This window comes from Lampris incognitus, chromosome 1, assembly GCF_029633865.1.
Source record: "Lampris incognitus isolate fLamInc1 chromosome 1, fLamInc1.hap2, whole genome shotgun sequence".
NCBI lineage: Eukaryota > Metazoa > Chordata > Actinopteri > Lampriformes > Lampridae > Lampris > Lampris incognitus.
Window position 1 is genome coordinate 142701721 of NC_079211.1, and position 12408 is coordinate 142714128.

The window sequence follows — 12408 nt, forward strand, 5'->3', positions numbered from 1 at the left end:
ATCCCAATATCAGCACCTAAAGGCGTCCCTTATCCTAAAAGCCTCCCCTCCCTACCCTGTATGCAGGTATAAGGACAGGGCACACGGGAAAGACTGGCATCGCCCTTTGCAGACCGGTTTATTTTCGCTCAGTCGGGTCGTTTGTTGTGCGTTGTATCAACAGGTCTAAACTGCATTTGCAGACGCGCCTGACTCCAGCGCCCGTGGCGACTGGCACAACACGGTTCCAAGTAAGGGATGATGCAGGACGGTCTGGGAATATTTACTCTCGCCGGGGCAAATATGAGCGAGGGCCCGCGTGCCCAAAGCACCGCCGTTATCCATCAAGACGGTCAGAACTCTGTTGTCATTTATTTATATTTTGCATCCGAGCGCTCGTCCGTTAAAGAGTCCAGCGGTGTTTATGCGTTTGCATACAACCGGAGAGAGAGAGAGAGAGAGAGAGAGAGAGAGAGAGAGGGGGAAGGGGAAAAAAAAATCTGATTTGAAACTGAGATGGAAGTACACAAGACGTTGAAAAAAACCTTTTTGTTTATTCAGAGAACACAGGAGTGTTTTCTTAAACCATTTACCACTTTAAAGCATACAGAGGGTATACAGACTCTTTGTTATTTCCGAGACGGAGGATATCACACCGTGTCTGGCGCCCTGGGCGCTCTGGAGACCGATGCAAAGACTCATGACCACAAAACACTCGGTATTATAACTACATTTAAAAAAAGAAAAGAAAAGAAGAAGCTTTTAGACAAATTCTGCACAAGCATTCGGTCATGTGAAACTTCCCGTTTATGCAGACATCTTGTTATTTACAGAGCGCGCGTGTAGGCACGCGCGTAAGATGCACAACGTAATACTGAATGAGGGCGCATTTTGACAGATTGGGTACAAAAGTGTCAAGTTCTGCTCATCTCTATCAATGTACATGTCCGTATACTATACAAAAATAACAACCCCTTCGCTCGCAGCTCGCTCTGTTCGCGTTGTAAAAAGCTGTAAACATGGATTAAATATTTAAACACCTCTCACAATGCTCTCTGCCCGTGGTTTGCGGTGACTAAAAATTATTTTTTTTGAAATTTTTTTTTTTTTTTGAAATCTTTTTTTTACACGGCGTCTGAATACCTGCCCGGCGCTGCGGCGCCCGGACAAAAGGCCTCATCCGTCTTTGCGTGTATTTGTGTGGATGTTTATGTGTCGCCGGACTGAAACGCGGCGGCAGATGTTTCAGATAATCTGACAAGTCTCTGAGCGTTCCCTGTTTAATGTGCCGAGGCCGTGTGGCACGCTGCCCGACTAGGCTGCATCTGTATAATTGCAGACCTAAAGGAAGAGTGAACCGGAACACACACACACACACACACACACACACACACACACACACACACACACACACACCAAAACAACAACAATATTTGTAAGCTTTTCAGAAAAAAGCCTCCCAAATCATAGTAAGTAACACTGCGTAAAGCCACGACGTGGGGGGGGGGGGAAATGCAGCACTATCTGCAAAACATATGGCAGCGTGTCTGCGAGTGGTTGTGAACACTTCAGTACTGGCAAAGGCAGGCGTGTCGTCTCGTGGTCAAGGTTAACCTGGAAGGACACCGGTTTGTATATCCTGTGTCCTCCCAGCAATCGTGGACCCCGCCCCCACCCCCACCCCCACCCACTGTGCAAACAAACCGAAAATCTCAGAAGCAAATAAAAAATAATAAAAAATAATAAAAAATGTATTTTTCAATATGTTGGCTGACCGACTGTTCTCCCTTCTCGCCGTCTGCTGATATTTCGGACGTGTTTGGTCCATGTCGGGCACAATGACGAGAACAAGGTCGGACGTATTGTCACAATACTTTTGGCACATTCTTTTTCCGAAAGCGACATTCAGATATAAAAGGAAAAAAAAAATACTACACTTCAACAACAACAACAAAAAAATAATAAAATAAAATAAAATAAACAACAAAAAAAAGACAGTCAAGTGCCACTAATAAGGTATCTATGACGGTACACGAGTATAACCAATTGCACTTCAAAACAACTCAATAAAATTAATGCATGTATCCCAGACAACTCACCTTGTTTTTTTTCTCTTTCTAAGCTCCGTGCGGTTTTGTCTATCTCAGTCCCTATGATGCACTCTGGCACTCTTCCCAAATTTGGAATTCTGAATCAATTTTTGCACGAAACCGCATCCACCCCAGAACCTACAGACGCGTGGCGGCCTTGTCGGGCAGAATGTGCCGTGGTGTCCCTCTGCGTGTTGGCCCTGCATTAACAGTGGCTGTGGCTCTAAGTTGCTCGAAAGAGAGAGATGGGGGGGGGGGGGGGAGAGAGAGAGAGAGAGCACAGCGTCCTCCACCCTCCCTGCTTACGCTAAGGGCATCCACCTCCAAACAGAGAGGGGACAAATGGAAAGAAAAGGTTACGCGAAATAATAGAAGAGTCACCTATTCATCTGAGAGTGGACAGGCAGGCGGCCCTTTCTCCTGCAGCTTATGGGGGAGGAGGGGGGGGGGCGGCATAGTGAGGGCGCAGTCTACGCACAGGTAGTGACGGTCATGATGTTTCCACTGTTGCCCCCCCCACTGGCACAGGAGCTGGGGGGAGAGCTGTGACTGCCGGTTGCCCCACTGCCCTTGTCCGTTGGCTTCTTGTCCTTCTGTTTCAGGTGAACCTTAGCGTGTCTCTTTCTCTCGTCGCTCCGGGCGAACTTGCGTCCACAGAACTCACAAGAGAAGGGCTTCTCGCCCGTGTGTGTGCGGATGTGCGTGGTCAGGTGGTCACTCCGGCTGAAGGAGCGCATGCATATTCGGCACTGGAAGGGCTTGTGACCCGTGTGGATGCGAAGGTGGCGCGTCAGCTCGTCGGAGCGCGAGAAGCGCCTGTCGCAGTTCTCCGCCGGGCAGGCGTGCGGCCGCTCGTGCACGGGGGTTTTGCTCGGCCGGTTGGGGTACTTCCGCGGCCGGATGGGTTTCAGCGTCAGAGTCTGCGGCGGCGGGTGGTGCTGCGGGACGTGCTGCTGCCCGCCGATGAAACCTGGGTGAATCTGCTGCTTGTCTTTGAATGCCCGGATGGTCTCCAGAGGTGTGATAGGCGGAGGGTTGACTCGGATGGGGTCCATGGTCTGGAAGGGTTTGTGCTCCATCACGCCGACCTCCCCCTGGTGATGGAAGAGGTTGTAATCGGGGATCATGGAAAAGAGGCTACCATCCATAGAGGGCTTGGAGGTGGAGTGATAGTCATTGCCGGGGTAGGCGAGGCCCGTGCTGGTGGCTGGGCTGTGGTGGAAGGACACCTGGTCCTGATACAGGTCACTGCAAGTTGAATAGGCGGGCAGCGGGGGGCCGTACACCTGCTCCATATCTGATGTCTGTCCACCCATGCTGGCTGCGGTGGATGACGTCTGTGTCGTTACTGTGCCGGGTGACGGAGAAACGCCCAGGATGCCTGCACTGACTAAACTGATGATGTTGTTGTCAGAGCACCAGCCCGAGCCGCCGATGCCACCTGACGGAGGAGTGTCAAAGGCGAACTTCCCCAGGTAGGTGACGGTCTGCCCGCTGCGGTTGGACTGGAAGCTGGAGCCATACTGAATCTCTGCAGTCCCCTTCTCACTTCCCATGCCCAGGTCCATGATATTGTCTGGATCAAAGGTGGAGGGGGGGGGGAAAAAGGTTGAGAGTGAGATTAAGAATCAATCCTTCACATGGTTTTCCAAACATAAACAATGCAATAAAATGAGTGAGAAAGAAAGCGTGTGATATATGATGTATGATATATGATATATTACACTTCAATTGATGGAAAAAAAAGAAAAGTTTAAAAACTACTCTACTAAACGATGAACTTGCTTGATTTCAGTGACAGTCCTCTGTTAGTCCGAAACTCAGCTTCTCTGCATATTTCTGTAATAGTCTGCCAACAAGAGATCCAAAATAAAGTCCAGTGCACTTCATGAACAAAATGTGATCGCTGTCAGACCTGTAAGTTAAACTGACTGACTGCTGCCTCGGAGACAGTGGCCTCTCTCTCTCTCTCTCCCTCTCCCTCTCTCTCTCTCTCTCTCTCTCTATCTCAGATCCCACAAGGCGTCATAAATCAAGACCTAAACACCCCCTTTGATCCAGTCATTGTGTCCCACAGGAGGACAGCCAAGTTAAATGGGGCGAGATCTGATTTCTTTACAGCAGCGAGGATTATACGGCAGACGCCACCACTGCCATCAAGCTCGGGGATTTAAGAAAAGTGTTTGCATGGGGGGGGGGGGCAGCCTGCACATGATGAGGAAAATTATAGCGTGCAGCGTTTGCTATCAGAACGCAGCTCTGACGCCATCAGTCTGCTGGACACTTTGTTGCCTTTATGATAATTTTTTGCACCAACTTCCTGCTTTTTACGGTGAACTCTGCTGTTTTACAATATCCCACCGTGTGTGTAGCATATACATATATTATATATATATGTGTGTGTGTATATATATATCATCCATTAACCATATATATATATATATTTAAATATATATATATATTTACATGTATAGATGTATATAGATAATAGATATATATATAGATACCACTGTGTTCACTCAGGTTAGATTTGAGAAGAATTTTCAACAGATTTTTTTTTTCATATCTATATATATTATATTTATATGAACAGATATAAAACAACCTGTCTTTCAATTTGCAAGAAATTATATATATTCAGTCCCAAGAATTTGGCTGAAGAACAATGTATGATGAAACAAACACAACCTAATTTTACATACGCTGCACGAGACTCATTTAAAACGGGAGGTGAACAGACATGGTGACACTTTTGGCATCTTTTTTTTTTTTTAATTTTAATATAACACTGAGAGGACGGTCCCAAAAAATAACGTACAGTAATCTAGTCCGCTGCCTGGGCGATGGGGATCCGAGCGGTGGGGTATTTAAACGGGACGAGTGACGTGAGAAATAAAAGCCACAATCCCTCTCTTGCGGGTCAGTCCCCCTCCACCTGCATGTCACGAGCTAAAAGATGTTTAATTCTGATTTTTCCAAAAAAAAAAAAAAACCTTGACAAGAGAGTGCTTTGCATTTACACCACCTCCTGTTGATTATGTAAATAAAGTTCCAACTCTATTACACACCTACAGCAACATCTGTTAATCTGCCCGGATCGTGTTCCTGTCACACAGCACGTCTGCATCGGTGTGTGTGTGTGCGCGTACATACAGGAGTGTGTTCATGCAAACCGGGCGACGAACGTGTAACATTAAATTCATTACGGAGACGCCTTCAGGTGCTGAGAAAGCAGGCCGATCACAAATTGAGGTTTTGAAAATTTTAACGACCCCCCCCCCAAAAAAAAAAAAGATCAGGAAAACGATCATTTTGTGTTTTGACATTGTCTGACGATACAGTCAATAATTCTGCTCGGAGGTTATAACGCGTCAAAACGTCTTTTAGATTAAAAGTTGTTTTGGTTTTTTTTTAACTCAGTCTTGACCCGCTGCTGTGGAGGCGAGGCTGCGAGACCGGCACTGCCTGAACGCTGAGGCGGACACACACACACCGGTCACCGCGGCTGCACATCGGTCACACCTACAGGCTCAGACACTCACCCCGCCATGAGCCGGTGATGTGCCCCGGCCTCGCAACTTACAGTAGCTACCGAGCCTTAAAAAGAAGACGAAGAAGAAGAAGAAAAAGAAGAAGAAGAGCTACACGCACACGCGGGCCCTTGTGGCGCGAGTGTGATCCCGGTTGGGAAGGCTCTCGCGCCTGGCCGAGGCGCGGGGACCGGGTGCGTGTGAGGGCCACTGTGACGGTCCCTGACGTGACACAGACTTATGAATGGGAGTCATTGTGTCTCGGGCTACTTGGGACTCTATGCGGAAACTGGAGCTCAATAAATCGAAGCCTTTACGGCGGGACTTGGTTTTGTTTTCTTTTTCTTTCAAGCCTCGCAACAACACAGACCAGACTTCAGCAGAGACGCCACTTAGAATATTTGGAGGACTTCGAGGTAACACAATGCCGGTGTCCCCCCCCCCCCCAGTAACAACAACAACAACAACAACAACCACCACCACCACCATGCATCATCTGCTTCAGCATGTTTAAGCCTGGTGTGTACAACCACTACGCGCAGCCCCCAAAACGAACCGGATTCTCTTTAAATTGTCTTAATTTATTTTCTATTTTTTGGGGGGTGGAGGGGCAGCATGCCACGCAGCGAAATAAAATACGGGTTATATCCCACGCCCGTTTAACAACACGCTGTTGTTGTTGTTGTTGTTGTTGTTTCTTTGTGTACGACCGGGGGTTGGTTTGTTGAAGCGACCACTAATAAAGTTATTAAGCGCGAGAGAGCGCGCGTGTAACGTCGGTCGCAACGCGGCCGAGCGCGGGCAGGTGCCGAGTCTCGCGCAGCGCTCCGCAGCCTGCAGACGGACAACTGTTGCCGCGTTCTGCACGCTCTCCCCCCCCTCCCCGTCATGCCCACCGAGCGCGCGCAGGCGGCGCAGCTCGCGCGTCTCTAAGCGAGAATTAAAAAAAAAAAAAAACAACAACAAAAACTAACAAACAAACACACAGCAAAAGTAGTAGAGGAGGCGCGTCGCTTACCTGTGTTCATCTGCGAATAGTGGTTAATAGAATCCGTACTGGGGAAAATATTCATAGACGTGGGAATGTCCTCCTCGGGGTAGAGACTGTCAGGGATCGTGTTTATTAAACTGCTCATGGTAAGAGGGAGCTTGTCCGCCAGTTTCCCTGTCATAGCAGTTGTTAATATTCAGTCTGACATCAATGACAAGCGCTCAGGTATCCAGGTGGCTCGGACGACGGGTGCTCTCAGAGTGAAACGCACAGGTGGTGATCACCGGACCCACACACGCTCACACACACACACACACACACACACGCACGCACACGCAAAGGAGAGGAGCCCGGAATCCTACTAGTGTGTTGTACGTATCCAAGTTCCGCCGAATCCCGTCCCCTTCTCGAAGCGGCAGCCCTGCGATGGTCACACTCGGGCTAGTGTTATTCATCTGATCACCGGTGAACACTGGTGGTCTGTTTTGTGGGGGGAATCTGAAGTCTGTGGATCAATGGAAACGGTGATGCTGGCTGCACAAGCGCGCCGCTCTACTTTGCTCTATTGGAGCTTGACAGGGGACTCCAGCTTACCCGTTTAAATAGGGGGCTGGAACATTTGCGTGACGTAGATGACCATTTATGGATAGGCTGCGCGAGGCCAGGCAGTCCGCAGCGCGTCAGCCCGCGCGTGTGTGTGTGTGTGTGTGTGGAAAGTGTAGCGGCACAGGAACAGTCGGTGAGCCTGCTCCGACGGATGCAAACTGAACTTCACCTGTCCACCGCCGGGATAAGCCCCCCACTCTTCTGGGGGCGGGGGGGGGGCTACACGTGTGGAAAGGAACCTTATCAGTTTACCTCAACTTTATATCGAGTCTAATTTATTATTATTATTATTATTATTATTATTATTATTTTAAGTCATTAGGACCTGTAGTTGGTGTAGCTTTGTGTGTAGGTTACCGGCAATTAAATCGTGAAAACAAAGGTTTCGAGGTAACGTCGCTGTCTTGTAAATCTACGAGTCTAATAACATAACATAACATAACAACACAACACAACACAACATATGACTACCGAAAGAATCATAAGCTGTTCGCACCTTCGGGGCCGTATGTGCGTGTAGGTGCGTGCGCCGAGGGGGCAGGTGGGCGGGGGGGGGGGGCGTCGTCAGAGCGTCAACAACCGCACTGAAGGGCTCGTGTAGCCACACGGTATCTGCTGAGATCCTCGGTCTGGACCGGTTCCTCACAGGGTTAACGTCCCTTGTTTGTTTTCCTAACACGCCCAGAGGGCCCCCCAAAAAAAAAAAAATCAGGAAAACGTGGGTGATTTTGTTTAGATGGCCTCTCTTTGTTTGTTTTTTTGTTAAACTCTACATGAATCCAACTGCAGCGACACAATAGGAGTTATGGGCCGTGCAGTGCGGCAGACCGTCGCTTTTAAAGCCTTTTGCGCAGCGACTCCGGCTCTCACGAACCGCAGGTGACACAGTCAATCACTTGGTAAACACCGCGAGCGCTTCGCTTTGCTCCGCAAAGCCCCGCGTCGACTCGGAGCGCCGAGCGGCCGGCCAAGTGGAAACTCCATATATGGTAGTGATCCGGCGCCGCCCCTTCGAGTCTAAATTTGGTTGACAGACTTCCGGATAGACTGGTAGTGGAAAAGTGATCGGAACCCACAACCATTTTAAGAGACGACATTGGACGCAGCGTCATGGCTCCCTCCTCTCGACCGTTTTAGCAACTTGCGATACAATAAGTTAAAATCTGCTGGGCTCTTTAGCAGTTTTTAAGATACGCCTCTGGGGAAAAGCGCACGTTTACGAAAGCCTTTGTAATGTTGAGTCACCAATCTCAGTTTTTGCTTTTTCTTTTCTTTTCTTTTTTTTGGGGGTTAATAATCACCGCTGTTTCCAATTAAAGTTGTCACCATCTCACACATTTCACCTCTTGTAACTTTTGCGTAACAGTGTGTCGTGTTTTGATCGCTGCAACGGGCCACACATCACAAGGAATTCCAAGGCCCGGCTATTTAGACCCGGGGAATTAATAATAGCTAGAAGAACCAAAAGCTGTAAATAGACTGTGTGGGAGAATTAGTCTGAATCATGCTAAGTGTTGGTTTATGTAAACAGAGCAAGCAGGAATCAAACCACCGCTCTTCGGGCGCAGTCTGCATGTGACAGCAGTCATCCTGCTGATCCGGGTCAAAGCACACTAATGTTGAAGAGTTTCATCTGTGCATCGACTTAGCTGGGTTTCAGCAATCTTCAGTATGAAGCGTACACTCGCCGTACCCAGACAGCAAAGCCGCTGTGGCCCGGACCCGTCCCACACCCGACGCTTTCACCCGGCCCACGTACCGCCTGGAATGACGGCACTTGGGCGGTCCGCTCCTGTTTGCCAGATCTGGGCCAGAACCGCGCCGTAGCAACGCCGCATGTGCCACATATTTACCAAAGGTGACCCATATTTGTTTTGTGATATTTGGGCCATATTCACCATTTACCACATGGGCCACTTCAGGCTCACATCCGTTTTGTCAGGGCCAGAAGAAGGCCAGCAGTGCCGCATCACTGCCTGAAGTGGCCCACATCCGGATGCTATCCGGGTATGTATGTACATGTACATGACAGGGAAGCAAAATCCCAAATTCCTTTTTTTTTTTTGGCCAAATTTTTCAACTTTGCTATGGGCCTGTATGTGTATGTGTGTGTGATGACGGTGCTTGTGCACTTTGGGATGTACAGGTTCCTCTAGATAGTTCACAGGCATTGTGAGGATGTTGTCGCAGCAGCCTACATGCTCCATACTGCAATTAATATTCGACACTTCCTGTTGAGACACTATCACACCACCACTGGCCTCTTTCACATGTACTGTTGTGAGCTTGTGATACAAAGAGTGACAATGTGCTCAGTCTGACGTCGAGCTTTGAACACGTGAAGTGGGTGACGAAGCTTTGTAATCATCTGTGACATTTGTAGGCACCAGAGGAAAAGGAAATGAAAAAAGACTTACTTCTCCTCTTCATCTCCGGCGGGACACATCAGGCTCCCTGTGCTGTGACCTTGCAGGGGCGGAGAGGCTTGCATGCGGGTAAGACCCTGAGAGCTATGCCGGGGCTCCCAGTAGGTTTAACCACACCAGACTGGTCTCGGGTCGGGGGACCGGGCTAAAGTCAGCACACTGGTCCTCCATGTTTGGGGGTTGGGCGTGGCGCTAACGATGCCACCCCATAAAAACACATTGTTACAGAAACCACAAATAGAGAAACCTACCCCTCTGGTTTCCAATTTAGACTTATTGGGGCTGACAGCTATCCCAGAAGGCCCCGGGTGCGTCGCCTCCCGCGTCAGCTCATTGTGGGATACTCCCATTTTAGATGAGACTCACTCTCAGCAACAGGGAATTCGGAGTCTTTCATTCCCTCACCTGTTGTTGGACCCTACAAAAAAAACCCCACACAAATCAGTGCTGATTAGCCGGTTTCACCCAAACAGATTTCCAAAAATCAGATTTTCTATCAAGTCAACCGATTCAAGAACTTACGATGTGGAAGTAGATGATGTCCAGACGCAAGCAGCGGGACAAGTACACCTATAAATGTGTGCAACCTTCATGCTGTCGTGCCTCTGTGTAGTTTATAAGGGCGGGGAGACCGGCAGTCAGTCGAGGCTGAAGAGGCAGGTTCGAAAACACTCGTCTGTGTCCATCTACACAGTCACGAACGAAGGTCGGTATCAGACGAGCAAGCTGAATGTGCAACGGCTCGGCGATCCTGTCAAACAGAATACAGGCTGATCGATACGTGCCCCCCCCCCCCCCCCCCGCAGCCCACGGGGAAATGACAACCTCCACCATCACGTTTAGGAAGGCCAACCAGAGAGGGAATTCCCGACACCAACACCGACCTCTTTATGGTCAGAAGAGTTACTTTCCGAGGGGAACATGTTTGTATGGATTTGAGAACGGAAAGGTGGCTAACCCCTCTGGAATATGCTTACCTGTTTGCAGGCCTGTTTCCTAGACTGTAAGCCATGGTGTCAGAGGAAGGCCGGCTTCCTGTCTGCCGGCGCTGGCATTACATCACTTTGACCACACAGCATGCAGCCTTCTTTGCATACGGGGATTCCGTGGAAGCGCTGGCTTGTCCTAGATAGATATCTTTGTTTCATTTCAATGCAGAGAGGAAATTTACAGAGGCACGGCGGACATGTAATCAAATATTTATTTTCATTTTTTCCAAGCTCCGTTCGGGGGCAGGTTCAAACCGCCGTTCCTCGCCCATGCAAGTCAATCCGACACCAGCAACGGAGAGGTTCACGTCCCCAAACACTGGTAGTGTGGTGAATAAAAACGCGCGTTATAGCGGACACCCCTCGGTGTTGTCCTTCTTTCTGACCCCCCCCAAAAAAAGTGCATGTTGTCCTCATGTGGGCATTGACACGGCACGACACCGAGTATTTCCTGTGCGGTTTGACGTCAGGGTGTAGGGGTGGTTACGGCCTTCAACTCTGGCTTTGATAAAGCTCACACTGGTTGTACTGCTCACCGTATATACTGGGGATGATAAAGTCTATACATTAAAGACACGCGGTCGGGGTAGATAGCACAAGGAGAAATCGTTGGAGGCCCAGAAAAAGACATCATCTAAAATAAGTGTTTTGCTCTCTGGTGAATCGTGGACCGCATGGATGTGCTTCGCCCTCCTCAAAGGACAGGACCGAGCAGATGTCGCGCTCAAATCCGCCCCGCCGCGCCACGGAGGAGCGCGGTGAAACTCGGGGGGGGAAATTCTCAGGCGAACAGCTCCGCAGCTCTTCTCGTAATCCGCGGCAAAGGAAGACGAACGCAGGGCCCCAGTCAGTATGCATATTAGCTCACTCGGCGCGGTTAGGCAATTGAATTGATTATACACATTCCATTTAATTAATCTTCGTCTGAATAAATTAAGAAAATATTAAATGCCTCTGTTATATCATCAGGGGATGCCGGTCTTTTCCCCCCCCAGAAAATGCAATATACCGCACACGGTTGAACTGCACCTGTCAGTTTTTCGTCATCGCAATATCTCGACTCTCCTGACGCTCGGGAGTAGCATAAACACATACGAGGAAGCTAGGTGGCAAAACCCTCCAGCACCGAGAGGCTCCCCCCCCCCCTTTTTTTTGTTGTTGTTGTTGTTGCAGTCATGGGGAGGAAATAATGCAGGTTGTAAGTAGAATTATAAATCTTGGCAGTGCATTGGTCAAATAATACGTTATAAGTAGGCGGTTTTGGACGACGGGTCTCCCACTTGGCACGCCGGGTGTCCCGTCGTACCGTTGCGGACTCGTCCCATACATTATTTTGTAAGTCAAATGATATGGCTGAATCAATGCCGAGGAAGATTTCCCTGCTCAAAGCGCACTTCGCGTCTGTTCAAAAAGGATGGATCGTCAGATTAGCCGCTCGTTGTTTTGGCTGTGTTGTTTGCGGACCGGGGGCTGCTTTGACTGCCAAGTCGGAGGCAAAAACAAAGCAAGCGCGGGACAATTTGATCAATGATCTCCCAGAGTTCACGGGGAGGGCACACAGAGGTTTACCAAGGCTGGCTTAACCACCAAAAGAACAGAGAAACCTCCATTACCTACTCCGGCCTCACCCACTGATGAGACACCAAATTAGTGTCAATGAAACCACCAACGAGAGATTGATCATGGGAACATCAAAGTTCCTCATGTAAATCCAGCCTTTTCCAGACATCTTGGGTATTGATACAAACCCCTCCCGGAGGAGAGGCGCTGGTTGGAAACCAATATTCCTCATGGGGG

At 49.2% G+C, this 12408-nt stretch overlaps 1 protein-coding gene across 1 annotated transcript; it reads right to left on the reverse strand.

The window, feature by feature from the left end:
* Positions 1-2436: 2436 nt before the first annotated feature.
* Positions 2437-7142, reverse strand: egr3 (early growth response 3). Its single transcript, XM_056291425.1, has 2 exons — positions 6618-7142; positions 2437-3645 (listed from the first exon to the last, which is right to left on the reverse strand). The coding sequence occupies exons 1-2, from the start codon at positions 6769-6771 to the stop codon at positions 2540-2542; spliced, it is 1260 nt and encodes a 419-aa protein (XP_056147400.1). The 5' UTR covers positions 6772-7142; the 3' UTR covers positions 2437-2539.
* Positions 7143-12408: the final 5266 nt, after the last annotated feature.

Coding starts and splice junctions, on each gene's coding strand:
- egr3 (XM_056291425.1), bottom strand. CDS start 6,771: ATGACAGGGAAACTGGCGGACAAGCTCCCTCTTACCATGAGCAGTTTA. Junction 3,646..6,617: donor CTATTCGCAGATGAACACAG/GTAAGCGACGCG, acceptor CCTTTGATCCAG/ACAATATCATGGACCTGGGC.